General features: G+C 43.1%; 1 protein-coding gene across 4 annotated transcripts in view; it reads left to right on the forward strand.

The window, feature by feature from the left end:
• The window catches only part of LOC125903882 (plexin-A1-like), a 267206-nt gene that overhangs the window by 111890 nt on the left and 138904 nt on the right, over positions 1-16412 (forward strand). For all 4 annotated transcript variants that reach the window (XM_049601096.1, XM_049601251.1, XM_049601175.1 and 1 more), the window contains exons 5-8: positions 6695-6795; positions 10443-10566; positions 12214-12367; positions 13498-13597. In XM_049601096.1, coding sequence (XP_049457053.1) covers positions 6695-6795; positions 10443-10566; positions 12214-12367; positions 13498-13597 — 479 coding nt within the window. The remainder of the gene's footprint in view (positions 1-6694; positions 6796-10442; positions 10567-12213; positions 12368-13497; positions 13598-16412) is intronic.

A 16412-nucleotide genomic window follows, 5' to 3' on the forward strand; every position in this document is an offset into this window, starting at 1 on the left:
TAAAGACTAAAGGGTCATTCCGCCATTTGAAATATAAGGATCGATTTACTTGCCATGAGGAGTACTAATCAGCCTGTGAAAACAGGTGTTTGGTCTTTGGCTTTCATGTTCTAAAGCTGTTGTCTTTGCTCAGGCTCAGAGAATTGCATCGTCTCATGAAAAGCTTGCATTACAAAACTGGTAGTATGGAGCTAGAAAGACTTTGCCATTTACCTGGTGAAAAGAAAATAATGACAGAGGAAGTTGCATTGTGGGAAATGTAAGATCCAGCATGTTTAAAGCTTGATCCATGGACTAAAGGTGAGGACATCTCTTCTTCTGCTACATCAGCTTTGACCATTCTGCAGCACTAAATTGCTGTACTACCCCTTTAATTTTCTGGCATATTGATTAGTTGACTAATTGTTGCAGCACTAGTAATAACCATTAGACCAAAGTCAATTATCTGTCTCCCACATGAATCATGGATTTGTATTAGTTTATAAAGTATTTTCTTCCTTTGGTGTAATCAAGAAATATGGCAGCATCAGCATGACGATGATTGATCAGATCTGACTGTTTTCACGTCGTAAAGATTTGTTTTTGTTGTAGCTTTGTTCAAATTCATGTTAATTTGTTTCAGTTTCTCTGTAATTTGCAATTTACCCATTGTAGTATTTCAAGAGCTTCTGTAAAACTTGCCGGCAGTAATTTTGAATGACAGCATACATATTAGCACAAAGTCAATCAGACAGATTTTGTTTACTCTGCTCAGTTCTTCGCCAGCTCTCCACAATCACTATCTATCCACACACCTACCAGGCATTGCTTTCATATGACGACTTCTGTGAGAGCAAAATAAAGAAAAGCAGCATTTGTCCTCTTTTTCCCCTCGCTTTCTCTCCTCTGCTTCCCTCAGTCTGTGTATATGGTGGTGGGTCGCCTGGCAGTGCTAATGGAAATGCCAGCTGTGTGGCTCCTCACTCCTCACCAAGTCCATTTACTAAAGTGACAGAGTCATTTACCAGGCCGCCGGCCTCTCCCATCCTCACTTAATTAGAAGACCCCTAGGCCTGTCTACCTTAGCTGGTCACATTTACCTCTTTCTCTCCCTTCCTCTCGCTCTACAGTCTCTTTGTTCCAATTCTTTGTTTTCTGCAGTTTTTCAATCTCCGTCTTGTCTTTTGTCTCTGTCTCAGTTTTCCCTCTTTTACTCTCTCATTCCACTTTCTCTCTCCTCTCTCTTTCTATCAGGCTCTCTCTGTCTCATGAGGGACAGGGAGTATTATGGACAAATGGCTACACAAAGAGTGAGAAAGTGTATTGACCTGTAGTTGGAGATTAGCTCTCTTTGGAAGAGTTAATGGGAATGTCCATGCGATGAGTGATGAGGTCTCACATCTTTATTTTTCAAAGTTCCGTTTGTCTCCTTTACTCACTCTCAGTTTTCTTTTTATTTTGTTTGTGGAGCTAGTCCCAACTGTTGCACTATATCCCTTTTATTACTCTTTATATTTTTGTTGGAAAAAGATAAACATTTTTTCTTGAGGTGATTTTGGCAGGTGATATTACTTCACCACTTAAAATTTGTTTGGCCCTTGATTAGATGCTTTTCAGAAGTTCTAAAATTTACTTCAAGGAACTTTTAAATTAGTTTAAAGTGCTAACAAATGCACATATACATCAAGAAGCACTTCTTAAGCTGTAGTCTTACGGTGTGTACCCTGTGTGTGTACTGTATACATGTTGTCTCGTAGCGGTCTCTTAGGAAAAGGGAATTTGAGTTGTCAACTTTATTGGCCTTGAACTCACGATATGTGCACACACAAAGGACAAATAAATAAGCTGTTTGATCTGCCTCTTGCTTTCACCAGGATGGAGTATAGAAGAAGAGATCAAAACAGTATTTCAGGAGAAAGAAAAACAATGGAACGGATGAATAATTGAGCCCAGTGCAGGAGAAAGAGGATAAAAAGATAAATTAAAGAGGCGAAAGAGAAGGAGGGCTCATCAGGAGGGAGAAACAGCAGAAAGAAAAAACACAATATGAGAGAGATAAAGATAGCGAGGGAGGCAGGAAGGGCAGTGGGCGCAAAACATACTGCAGGGAGCGAGTTTTGAGAGAGAAAACAAGAGATTACAGCTTTCACAGCGGGTACTATTTTCTTCCACTGACACATAAAGACCTAATTCACTAAAACAGGTCTGCAGCAAACAATTTGAGTTGACCACAATGGCCACATCTGTCAATAACATCTTCTGCAGTGTAACAGCCATTTAGTATTAGGACACCATTCGGCAAATTGAATGTGACAGCAGATGATTTTTCGATGGGACACAACGATGCGGTTGCTGTTTCTCACTTTTCATTTCTTCGACTACACAACCTCCACCCATCCTCCCTACTCTTCACCCGTCCTTCAGCGCCTCTTCCTCCTTTTCGGAGCCTGCGAGTCTTGTTTGCTTTGCTGCTTATCTCCAATCAGTCAACACATAGAGCTCCTAGCCAGTCATTGATCTCCTAAGCCCCTTACAATCCAGTCAATGCACACATGCTAACCCACCCTTTGATACAACACCCCCTGAGCAGGTATTCCAGCACTGGAAGAACTCGCTCATCTACAAGGACACCCTGTTGAGAGACACGTTTCTGCACTATGCCTAAGGGATAGATGGGACCACTGCTTTGGGTGAACTCCCAATTTCTAATAATTAATCATAAGCATGACACACTGATGCCAAAGCAGATAAAGCACAGTCAGTGATAGCCACAACACATTTAGGACCTCAGTTACCTTTACAAATGAGTCCAGTGTGTCTTCTTATTTCTATTTCTCTGTGACATCCTCTGTAATCTGGGGCATTCATGTTGGTAGATATTGATTTTTTTTTATTTATTTTTTTTTTATTTTTTTTTTTAGTTTCATGCACATGGCTGTTCACTGCCAGCACAGATTAAACCCCAAGAAGATGGAAGATGATTGACGGTTATTGAAAATAATGTAGGTGTGGTTAATGTGGGGTTACAGAGAGGGTGCAATGGAGGATGATGACAGGTGTAACCTCTCCTCTTCTTCCTGTCTGCTCCCTCTGTTAGCCACTGGTTGAATCAAACTTTTAGTTTAAATTGGAGTCCTCTGAATTTCTATTCTGCTCAACCACGGCTAGTTACGATTACAGAGTAAGGTTTGGATGAAAGGAGAGGAGCAATAAAAGAGCCACAAGTTTATGAGATTTCTCAGAATTCTTCCCTGGAAACTGAACACATGATTGTTTTTCCCAAATACAAGCAGTTTTCTTAAATATGTATATGGAAAGCTGACTGTAAATGTGCGCTCTTTCCTGCACTTTGACCTTTGGGAGCTCCCCAGTTAAAACCAGATTTGCCTTACTATTTGTCCCTGAGCTGCAGGAGAGCCATATGAGGTTAAGTGTTAAGCAAAAGAGGTTCAGCGGCTGTTCAAGGAGGCACAGGCGTTACTAATTTATGATGCAGAGTCTCATGCAGATATCTAAAAATAACTGAAAATAAACTGTGATTTCTTCCTCTTGGCTCCCAGACAGTGTAACCCACAAAAGAGGCTCTCTTCTGGTAGACATCGCCGCTACGCCACCCCCTTCTCCTCTCCTCCACTGTAGACTCCCCCTGTGTTTGAATGTTAAAAAAAGGAAGCCGCAACAAGGCCGATCCCTTTTATGTCTGTAGATTTAACAACCAATGAAAAGCCGCGCTGAAAGCTTTACAGGTCTTCTGGGTTTTGGGGGTGACCGTCACAAAGCCTGTTAGCAGGACGTTTAAAGGCAGGTGATAGCGCTCTGTAAAAACAGATTGGAGAGGAAAGGTGGAAAGTTTATAGCAGAAAGGAGATGTCATGGCATTGCGATATGGTCAGGGTAGAAGGGCTGACAACACAGGAAGAGAGAGCGAGGGAAAGAGAATTGAGTTACAGCATCAGATGCTATTGTAAATAAGGAGATGGCAAGAGAGAGGAGATGGCGGGCTTGGTTTATAAGGTCATTTAAAGGAGTAATGTGGCACACTGTCGGGAATTGGCTTTCATTAAAAGAGCCATCAGGAGAGACAGAAAGAGGGAGACAGCGAGGGAGTGTGTATATGTGTTCCTGTGGGTAAGCAGTATTCGCAACACACACGCAGGCACATTTTTTTGGATCTACATGCGGTTATACAAGTTCATTCCCGGCTCCAGTAAAACATTTTATATCGCCACTGGGAAAAACAACCATCATGGCCTCCTACCTCATCAACAGCTGTGTGCCACTCCCACTGAATGGAGCCTATAGTGTCTTCACTAGTACTAGTGCAGAAACAATTGTGAACAATAGAACGCATCTATCATTACACAGGGCAGTGATAAGGTTATGCTAGCTCACCAAGGGCCCATAGTGTTAGTTTGATTTATGTGGACCATTGTCCTTAATCACAGTCATAATGATTTATGGAGAAGAGAGGAGGAATTGGTTTGCGTCCATGATAATATGAAGAACAGGCCATTCTCGCTCCTTCTCTTCATTTTTTTGTTAAATCATAAACTATTTGAAAGACATCCTGTAATGATTCCTTTCTCCCAAGGTGTCCAATCACATATCCTCAACTATAGCTGATTTCCCCCTCATCCACCTCTCCATTATCTGCTCATCCATTCACACTCATTTTTCCCCTCTGTCATCCTTTTATTATCTAAGACACACCAATCCCTTGTTCAATCCTTCTTTCAGCTCTCCTTTCAGATGAAAACGAGACTCACACTCGTTCTGACAATGACACATAGCAGCCGTCTGCCACCATATCCCATCTACTCAGCACAATGTCCTCGTCGATTCGCCCCGTGTGTGTCTTCCATTACACCTCTCTTTCCCTCCATTCATCCATCCAGCCCGCACTTCCAGGAGATGACCACCTCCCTCTCTTCCCTACCACTGCTCGTCTTTCTTTCTCTGGGCAGCTAGCCAGCCAGAAAGCTACTGTACTGAGGTCTGTAGAGCAAATGAATGACATGCTCGAAGAGCGATGAATCTTGAAGAGAAGATGGTGGGGCAGGGAATGAAGCAGAAGGAACGTAGAGAGTGATGGAAATAACCAAATGTATAAAAAGAAGGAAATAAAGGAAAGGAAGAAAAGGGGGATTAGTGGCACACACTGTCAAGTGTTTTTGTCCATCTGCCCTCTGCTTGAGCTGTTCCGTCAAAAAGCCCCAAGGCCAGTCTGATACAAGGCATTTCAGAGCATAAATGAGTTCCACCATGTCATATCTATCTCATATCTGTGTTGTACTTAAAGCTCACGGAGGAATCCCAGCCCCAGTTTAATATTTCAGTGCTGCGCTCCTTTGTCTGCCTGGTTTCTGTCCTGCAGCTAACCGGCTTTATCTCTCACCTCAGGCCTCCGCTTCCCTTCTGCCATATGTTTTTCTTTTCTTGTGTTCCTCCATACATCTCTCTGTGTCACCTCTCCCATCCCAACCTCATAAAAAGTCGGCCCCCACTGGGCTAGACACTACTAAGTCCCCACATACCACTTGGCCTGGGTTCTCATGGTTAAATCTGTGTGTGTGTCCGTGCTATAATAGTGTTACCCAAGGGAAGGGTTGTTAAATGCTGTTACTTACTGATCAGCCGGCTCACTCTGTGCTGCATGATTTAAAACTAGCCTGCTGTGGCAATTTGATACATTCACACACACACACACACACACACACACACACACACACACACACACACACACACATCATGAAACAGGGATCAAGCGACTCATCAACTTGGGGCCCGTTGGTGAAGAAAAGTTGAATGTGGGACTGACACTTTCAGCACATGTGCACACACTTACCCGCAAACACACGTGCCTACTTTGTCGCACACCAGCATTCCACACATATGCTAGCAATCTGTCTGTCACACACTTAAACACAGACACATCTCTCGTGAATATCTTGAAATCCACACACACACACACTTTCAGACCCATTGCGGCCATGTTGTGAACTGTCTGTCATCACCTGTGGCAGGAATGGAGGGCTAACTTAAACACTTGATCTCGTTTCTTAGGCAACATCTGCAGCCTATCACCAAGCTCGTACATCCAGTGTGGCTGTGGATGGCTGACACACACACACACACACACACACACACACACACAGACCGAGTCTTGTCACATAGATGCACTAAGGTCTTGTTGCACAGGCTCTGTACAGACACTTTAATCCACTCACTGGCTCTTATATGTGTACAGACACACACACACACACACACACACACACACACACACACACACACACAAGCACACTAGGGTTCTGTCCTTCTGCTCCTCTGCCTCCCATTGGTTTTGAGGTCACCTGTCAATCACAGCAACGTTGCCACGACCACCTGTCAGGTGTCCCAGCATGCATTGCGAGGCCTCTCCTCTACACGCTTCACTGGAGGCTGTCACACACCACTGGACCGGAATCGTTCACTGGAACACACACATGCACAAAGACACACACTTCTCACAGACGAGCTCTCTTTCAATCTCAGGAACGTACACACAGACACAAACACACACTCTGACTGTCTGCTGACTTGAATCAGTCTGATAAGCTGTGAAATGTTCCTCTCCATCCAGCACACTATACCGCTCGTTTTTACGACTTTGATTACAATGAGGATAATTATTTCTTCATCATCTCCCTTCTCTCCCTCCCTCTCTCTGTCTCCCTAGGTGGTGAGAGTTCCAGTGGAAAGCTGCGAGCAGTACACCACTTGTGGGGAGTGTTTGGGCTCCAGAGACCCTCACTGTGGATGGTGTGTCCTCCACAATGTGTAAGTACCACACACACTCATGCACACATTAACACACTTCACCCTGGTTAGGTTGCAATGTTTAGTAGATAATTGTGGAAAAAGTGTGTAAGTGTTTAAGGTGTGTGTTGGCTGATCATGTTGGAGTGGAGGCACCCACCTGAATGGTTTAGCTTAGGAGACTTTGTCACCCCAGGTACTCCAATTCTTGTTGTTTAAAGGGAAAAGTCACCCTAAAGCAGAATCCAGGTTGTGGTCTTTTTAAGTTGCTATATCCTGAAAGAAGTATCAGTGTTCAAGGCTGGAACTGTTGATCAGTGCTCAGTGATCAGATCTGCTCTTATAAATTAGTTATCAGTGTGGTTTTCAGTCTCCGAATATCTTCCACAAGTTTTTTGAATGTATAACAGAAAGGAGCGTTACAAGTTTTAAAAAAATAACTGGCACAATCTCCACTCAATGGGGGGGCATACTTCTGTTGAGAGTTTTTGTTGGAAATGGAGCTAATGGAAACATTTGTAGTCTGGCCTTGGGGCTTCTTGTGGGTGTCTGCAACTGTGACAATGTCTGTAGTTTCGGTAATTTTGTTTTTCAGTTTCAAAGTTAGTTGTGCATTTTATTATGTGTTGTAGAGACAAGACGTTAAACTTGTTGAATCTTAGAGAGATCGTGATATTCCATCGTTTTCTGCATTATTTAGACATTACCCGATGGAGCTGTATGTAAGAATGCAAATGTCCGAATCAGTTTGATCGGACAGTAAACCGACTACCTGCTCCATAGAACAAGGTCCACCTAATGTCCTATTGAGCCCATGTGTGAGTAGAGCAGGTAATTTCTCTATACAATAATCAGCAAGCGAGAGGGCGTGTTGATGACGTTTCTGTCATGCAGCTCGCCGTAGAAAACAAACATCCGCGGGTGAATAAGAAGGGTAATTTACATGAAGAAGGCAACAAATATGCCTTGCTGTAGATATAATGAGATTTGGGAACTTCTGTCCATAAGGGTGGTGCTGAAATTGTCAGACAAAGTCAAGGTAGGGCAAGAGACTAGACTCAAGACTTGTTTATGACCAAATTATGAACCTGTTATGTAACTGCGGCGTAACCTAAGTCATGCCCTGCTTCCTGCCCACTCTATCTGGGCACCACTCTTTGCCTAAACCAAATTTAGCATTTACAGAAGGTAAGAACGCTTCTGACACAGACAGTCTCCTATTGTTTGCTAAATTCGTGAGATGCACGGCCTGTTCAGTCCAAAGACAGTTTGGACTGTGGGAGAAAGTACCCAGAGTACCCGGAGAAAACCCACGCTCACACAAGGAGAACATGCAAACACTGCACAGAATGTGAACCACTGCACCACCTGCCTGCTGCATTAAAATGTGATTATTGATATTCTGTAGTCTGAGCCACAGAGAAATTAATGCTACATCTTTCAACAACTGGGTCTTTTTCTTTACTTCATGAAATGTTGATCATGTTTCACGACATGTAAATGTGCAGCTGAAAGGTTATCAACTGCTTAGTGAAACCTAGACAGGCTGTCATGTATCGAGAACCCTAAACACTGCACACCTATGAAAAGTAGGCAGCCAGTTGCTGCTTTGAATGTGGCCTGTGTTGGCCTCAAACTATTTTTAACGCCTTGTAATAACTTTAGCAAAATGCCTCTAACACCTTTTAATTAGTCACATAATTATGATTCATAGGAGAAATCTAACTTCTACAACTTGAAAGCTCCCTGCCAGCAGAGATACATTTATCCTGTGGAAGTCTGTCAACCGGCTAAACCTCTTAATAGCACATAAATAACAACACAGCTTGGCAGCCCGCATCACCGACACTCCCATTTATCTTAGTGGTATTTAGCTTGTTTTTGTGTATGTGTGATGTGAACATGGTTCACTACTCATGTACTTTTTAATACTTAATGTAGGAACTTTTTTGACAACAGATTAAGGATTAGTCATTGCTAGTGTTAGCTTTTGGTTTGCGGACAAAGTTTTATGTTTGCTTTAAGATTACTGGTGAAGATTAGATTTGTAACAGTGAGAGTGGAGATTTGTGGTTGTGTTTAGAAAATAAATCTAATCACACACAAGTGTTATAACACTGTCTGTGTGTAATCTCTCCATTTCCTCCCTTTGACTCGAGGGCCTGTGTGTGTGTGTTTGCGCACAGGAGAGTGAGAAAACAGTTACATGTTACTGAAAGGTGACAGGATGTTAAACCACAGTTGGAGCACCTCCAGCATTTAGCATAATGCCATCTCTCAGTGCGTTAATTAAACTTACAAAACATATCACCAACCTGTCTTTCCTCAAGGCACACACACACACACACACACACACACACACACACACACACACACACACACACACACACACACCACCTGTGTTTCTCCATTTTAGCAGACATGCACACACATCTTTGAAATTACACACACAATCATGATGGACTTGATCCAGAGATATCCTTCTGTTTGGGCACATTCTGACCTTGTGTCTTGAATGCAGCTTGCTCATTTCTTACCTAATCGTGATGCCAAATCTGGACCGAGGCCCTCGCAGGCAAATTGGTATTAATAGGCAAATTATTTATAAGCCTCGTTTCAGCCCTCTGGTGCTTTTAGCCACATCTTATTAAGAGCCATGGTAGTTTCAATCAGCGGTGGAATTGAACGGGGAATACACACACAAACACGCACGTGCAGGTGTTTCTAGACAAATGAGCACACTTCATTCAAACGAATTCACAACAGTCACACGCCGGAGGAGCAGTAGAAGGAAAAGAGGTCCATAATGAGAAAACGTGTACATACCTGTGTGTATCTATACCCATGCCTGTACAGCCTGTGTGTATGTGTGTGTGAGTTAGTGACTCCCGGGGGAGCGGTTGGCGACAGCTTTTTCTTGCTGAGCTCGAGTGAAGGCTAACTAAACGAGGGGACGGGGGGGCTGCTGCTCATAGGAGGCAGTTAGCATTTTTTTCCACCTCCCTCTTATTGTTAAGGCCTCGCAGAGCGCCGCATCAGCACTTTTCCTCTCACCACCGGGACCAGTTGTTGTTAGCGCGAAGGTGAAGTGATAGCTAATGCATTATGAATAGCTAATAGTAAAGCCGCTACAATACGGGGCTGTGTGCTGATTTTTTTTAGCACGATCAGTTGGCTCGTAATAAGCGGGGGAAATTGCTGACCCCATTGATATGCGGCTGGTAGGAATTGTATCATTTTTACGGTTCAGGGAAACTTTAATGATTGCCTGTATATCTCCTGAGAAGTTTGAGTTGGGTGGGGTTGTAAACTGAAAAGATGAGGGGGGCTGGATGTTCATATAGCTTAGCAGTTCTTGCACAAATGTCAGGGCCAATAAGGTAATGATGTAAAGGCCTACAGTAATGGCTGGGAGAAGCTATTAGCCTATTTGTCTTCCGTTATTGCTCCCATTTCTGTGTGACGGTGATGGCTGTGCATGTTTGTCATCTTAATATGATTGTCATATTAGCTTAACAGTTGCTCATATTCTCTGTCTCATCTCGCCTCTTGTCTCACTCTTCTGCTTCTTCCTTTCTTTTCCTCCTCACTTCTTTTCTTATCCATCTCATATCCCTTTCTTTCTCTCTATCCTCTCTTTCTCTTTCTCTTTTGCTGCTGCTCCTTAGTTGTTCACGCAAGGACCGGTGTGAGCGAGCAGGAGAGCCCCAGAGGTTTGCCTCGGACCAGAGACAGTGTGTGGAGCTCACCGTTCAGCCAAGAAACATCTCTGTCACCATGTCTGAAGTCCAGGTATGTCTTCCCTTGTCTATGGTCCCAACTGTAGAGGACATTACACAGTTTTACTGTCTAAGCAATTACAAAAAAAGTCTAGAAAGGGACAAACTTATGATATGAAGTTGTGAAATCCCCATGATCTAAGGTTAGTGATCACTGAAAAGGGTTACAGGGTTTCCAACACATTCATTTATTTGTGGCAGCCTGCCACAATATCACTGTTGGAAAATGTATACTGTTCGGTTGTTTGGAGCACCACACTGTTGGGCTCAGACGGAGCAGCAGAACTCCAGGCGCAGTGAAAGTGAAACTAATTCATCCTTTCATTTATACAGGAATAAAATGCTATATGTCTCAGAACAACAGTGCTATCAATTTAGTGGTGTCTATTGTTATTTCAACCTACTTTAAATGACACCATCTTAATTCCTATTGAAACTACGCATCCTGCTGTTCGGTGCTTGGTCTAAAAGTTTGCTTTCACTTGGCTCTGCAGCAGCTGCTCCTCTTGTCAATCAGTCACATCTGATCAGCTCTGATCAGTCCAACCACACACCGATTTTCTGAAAACTCCTTTTAAAGAAATGTTGTCTGAAACTGAAATCATCTACATCATGACTGCTGCTGAGGAAAAAAAAACCTCTCAAAGACTTCACAGACCCCACAAAAACTTCAGACTTCAGAGAGGGCACACACACCGATCGCAAAGGAACACACACAGTCGTCAGCTACCACCACACATATATTTCAATTGTGTGGAAAACACTGCATTCCTTTAATCATGCTCTTGTCAGAAACAAACACAGCCAGTTTATTTTACAGTGTTGCCATGATTTATTTCTACCTGCTCCCTGACTGTAAAAAAGAAGTCTGCTGCACTGCCCTTTTGCTGTATCGTTATCTTTACCCATCTATGTCTGCGAGATGAAGGGTGCATTCGAAAAAGCAGATGCCTCTGTTTTCATTTTCCTAAATCCCTTTTTTTGTGGGTATGCAATACAGGAAATATCAGTCAAACTTGTATTGGTTGTTTTGATAAGATATCTCAGATTTTTGATTTTTTATTTTTTTAATTTATCGTGCACTTAAAGTAACATCAATCAAACTGGTGTTTTTCCTCATTTTAAGAATGGCTCTTATCTGTTTTTGCAAATGAACTCTTACCAGATGTACGTGCATAAGTAAAAAGTGAAAATGAAGTCATTTAAAAGTCACAACATTTCACACCAAGGACACAACTGTAACTCAATGTGTAGATTTAAGTAGGAATCTTGGTTTTGCCATCTATATCACTGAAAGCTGTAAGCGTGTGCGTGTGCGGGCACGAGAGCTCTCATTCTGTCAGCAGCTCCTCAATGTAACTACATAGGTTTGACTGATTACAGTTTGCCTCACTTTCTCTCCACACATTAACACGAACACATTAACCTTGCTGTAATAGCTGCTCCGACTGACGCACACATGCATACACACAAGCACTCACCCTCCTTTATTCCCGCTGCTGTCACATATACTCATACCCACACTTCACTCCACCCACCCCCACCTTCCCCCTCTTCCCCAACACCCATTAACCCTCATGTCATATCTTATAACAATCCATGTACACCATGTCCTTCCATTGATCTTGTACTGATTGTCCCTCTCCTCCTCTCTCTCTAGCTGGTCCTCCAGGCTCGCAACGTGCCTGATTTGTCAGCGGGGGTCAACTGCTCCTTCGAGGACTATGTGGAGACGGAGGGAAGGATCCAGGGTGCACACATCTTCTGCTTGTCTCCCTCGGTCCGGGACATCATCCCAATAACAAGAAATAAAGGTCGGGACAGGAGGGGTGATGAAGTCATTGGGGTAGTGAGGTCACTGGGTGGTAGCAGTGAGTGTGCAGGGTGTGGATTACAGAGTTTTAGGGATGTATTTCAAGAATGTAGTCATGAACATTTTTTATGTTGGTACTCTATTTCATTTGATATGTTTTATGTTTATGTCATCTCGGTTTCTTTGCCTCTCCCCTGCGACTATCTATAGCACTGTACACTGTATGTGCATCACCACGGGCTGATGTGTCGCCTACTAAAGACTCTTTTGTGCGTTGGAATTGGAGAAAGCTGGAACAGAATTTTAATGTAACCAGATGATTTGTTTAGTGCGTCTATATTCAGAATACCTTGTCACCACCAATATCGCTCACCCATTCCAATTCAAAGCCCCAAACACAAGTCTACATTTATCTACTGAAAATAGATCTGTTTTTGAATTCCCATTATCATGCATTATGCACTGTTGTCAGTTTAGTTTTTTTTTTTTTTTTTTCCTAAACGACACTGGTTATGCTCCTAGTGTCTTTTCAAAGCGGTGACTTCACCGTGGTTTATCGTTATATTTAAAAATATCTGCTGCATCTTTTTTTTTTTTTTTTTGCAGATATTATTCACCTGTTTCATGTCCGATTCTGTCAAGCCACAAATGATAAAAACTTGTTTGGTATCAGCATTCAAAGCACTGAAAACATGTCAGATAGTGCGCTCTAAGTTTCCTCAAAGCAACATCTCAGTAGTTCTTCAACTGAGCCCATTATGCCCCATTATGAGTTCTCATCAGCGCTGGCATCCAAACACTGATTGGTGCTGCTATTTTTAATGCCACCCTACTGTGGGTGTGACATGAGCAGCGTGTTGCTAAGCTACAGTGTTTTTTTGTGTGTGCGTGTTATCTGTTGAGGTCACACAAGTGGGATTTAAATTTAAAGTGTGGCGGAGAGTCGATGATTGTTTTGTTTTAATATACGTCCAATTTGTCACATTTATTCCCTGTAATTAAATTAAGTTGTTAGGTGTGATGTTTGAGCTGTTTGGTCATTAATTTGGGTTTTATTTTTCTGTAAAGTTAAAGACTCAGAGAACAGTATTACTCTAAATTTACTAATTTCCGTGTATCTGTTTGGTGCAGGTGATAAGCGGGTGGTGAAGCTCTATCTGAAGTCCAAGGAGACAGGCAAGAAGTTTGCCAGCGTCGATTTTGTGTTCTACAACTGCAGCGTTCACCAATCGTAAGTTACATTGTTTAAATATTTCTGGATACATTCAACAACTCCTTTTCTCTTGTTTTAGTATTTTCCCTCTTGTTTTTTAAAGAGGAGGTCTCTCTGTTCAGTCTCCCCATGGGCTGACTCATGTTACTCTTCATGAAGGATACAGTTAGACACACACTTACACAAATACCCCACCCCCTCCGACCTCCACAGGAGGCTCGTGTTACCACTGGAGTGAAAAATCGAACGTGCAGTATATGAGAAACGATTGGGATATGAGATGGTAATTCTAGTCTTATTATCATAACCCACGACACACACTAATGATACCTCAATGATTAATTCATTACACGATGGTCTGCCGTAATGCCTCCCAATCACAAACTCTAACCACGTTTATGCCTCTTCCCCACTTCACAAAACAAATACTTCCAGCTTTTTTGAGTGCACAGATACTCAGTCTGATACTTATTTACACAAGAAAGACAAAGTCAAATACTGTAATGCTGTAATACGAGGAATGAAGTCTCGTGCCTTTTCCCGATGAGTTAGTCTCCTTCACCCTCCAGATGCCCTTTGCAATCCGCCCAATCGCAGCTCACTGCCTCTCTTAATCCACCTTCTGCTGAAAATCTCCACCACCCATCGAGCCACACCCCTAGGTCACTCCCACCATGAGCTTGATGCACCCTGCCGGGGTAAAAGAATCCTCCAAGTCCTCCGCGCCGCCCCACATGATACCCTCCCTCCTGTCCATCCATGGCCGATCCAGGGGAGGCTGAAACGTCTGCTGGGGTATTAGCCTAGGGGCAGCAGATGGCCCGAAGGCCCCTGGGGTACAGCAGGGCTCCATCCTGGCTTCCCTCTGGATGTTAGATGAGCCTCCTGCGAGGATTGTCCGCAAACACACACGCACATACACATAGACATGCACAGCCACACCTCTCTCCACTCTGTCGCTTACAGAGTATTGTAGCCCTGAACGTCTCGGACACCTAATCCGTTACTGTGACCTTTAACCCAGCTACCCCCGTCTCCCTGCCCTCATACAGAAAATCTCCTGCCGTAACAGCGATGATTAGCTCAGCTGGTTAAGGGTGTGGTGGTTTACAATGTCAACTCCCAGTTAATTCATGTCCCATAAGGACGTTGGGATGTTTGCTCTAACTCCCAGCGCCTTTTACTGCCGAGGGTACATCTTGTGTCAGATGTAAATCTTGTGAATACAAATTGCTTCATGTTCAAATAGAAAACACCCAGTTAAAAAAAAAAGTAACAGTCTTCTAATGGATGTATTAAAGTGTGATGTCACATTAAAGATCCTAATATGACAATGATCTCACACAGTCTAAGAAATGTATCAGAAGTGACGCAGACAGGAGAGTTGTCCAAATGAAGATATTACCTCAATAAACTCTGATTAAATCCGCTCCCTGGGCTGATCTAATACAGCCTCCGAGTGATGTAATGGACACGTTTAATGAAGTTACAGATATGGCACGTTGCATCCTCGGCAGCGACTCTGATGGCGACGAGAGATGCTGAGATAAGAATCCCATTTCGAGCTGGCACTCCAGCCTCGCATACCGACCGCGTGCCCCCCGGACGTCAGTACGTGGCGTCTGATGAGATCAGACTGGTAATGTCGTTGGCGTAATGACTTCAGGCCCGTACGGACACATGCAAGGCCCTGTTTCCAGGATGCTTGGTCATTCCTTACAGAGCCAAGTTCTCCTCTAATGGGCTTAAACTCAAAATACTGCAGGCTTTTACACAGTGAAGGATGCGCACAGTAGCAGAACATGCAGGAACACATTTCCGAGCAGACACGATATTCATCAGCTGTGCCTTCATGAATTCCCACTCGTGTGCTTTTGCAGTCTCACACTGTATTGTGTGTACGCTGACTGCTAACAGTAACACTACCTTTTGGAAGGAGAGGTATGAGCCCAATAGTGAAATTGCCCCATCATGTTTCTTAATGATTTACACTCACAGACTGACACCCAGCCCCCATCCCAAAAAACACACACCCCTCCCGCTTATTTACTCAACTGATTACGTCGTGGCCCTTGCCTTCTCAAAAATGCCATAAATTTGCATAGTGGTATTAATCTAATTAGAATTCCCACTGTTTCAGTTTAAGGGTTGCCGAGATTGAAATAGAAAATCACCCACGGCCATGATTGCTCCTTAATTAAATATTTCCATACGCTTTTTCTCATTCCACAGCCCCCCATTTATTAAAGATAAGGAAGATAGTCTGGCAATGAATTGGGGTTTAAATGTCTGTATGAAGCACCTTTTCTTGCTGTGGTTAATGTGGCTCGGGCAGTGACTGGGTCATTTGTTGTGTGATTGAGGGTGCTCTTAGAGTAATTGGGAGAAAAAGTGCATAGAAAGAGAGAGTACAGTTTTCTTTGATAGAGAAGAATGTAAAGAGCGGTGGATCCAAAGTGAAACAGAGAAAGCGAGTGCAGTTGAAAAGATGTGGAAGAGTTATACAATAAATTTTGGGCAATTTGTTTTCCAAATGTTAGCCAGGCACATTCACATGGCACCCTTTTTGTGTAAACTAAACACTCAGACATGCATTGATAAAATGATGTGCATGAATACTAGTCCCTCTGTGTTTTATTAACCCCCCTCAAATTTTAAAGGGATCCAGTAATGACAGGATAGACTATTCTAGAGGACCATTAAATTATTCACCTCCACTCCTTTGAAATGAATAGGAGCCAATAAATAACTCATTTTGCCAAGTGCAGGAGTGTCAAACGCACCTCACTAGGAGAGCGGATTGTATTTAGAACTCCAAAATGACCGAGGAGAG

Source organism: Epinephelus fuscoguttatus, linkage group LG1 (genome assembly GCF_011397635.1).
Source record: "Epinephelus fuscoguttatus linkage group LG1, E.fuscoguttatus.final_Chr_v1".
In the NCBI taxonomy this organism is placed as follows: domain Eukaryota; kingdom Metazoa; phylum Chordata; class Actinopteri; order Perciformes; family Serranidae; genus Epinephelus; species Epinephelus fuscoguttatus.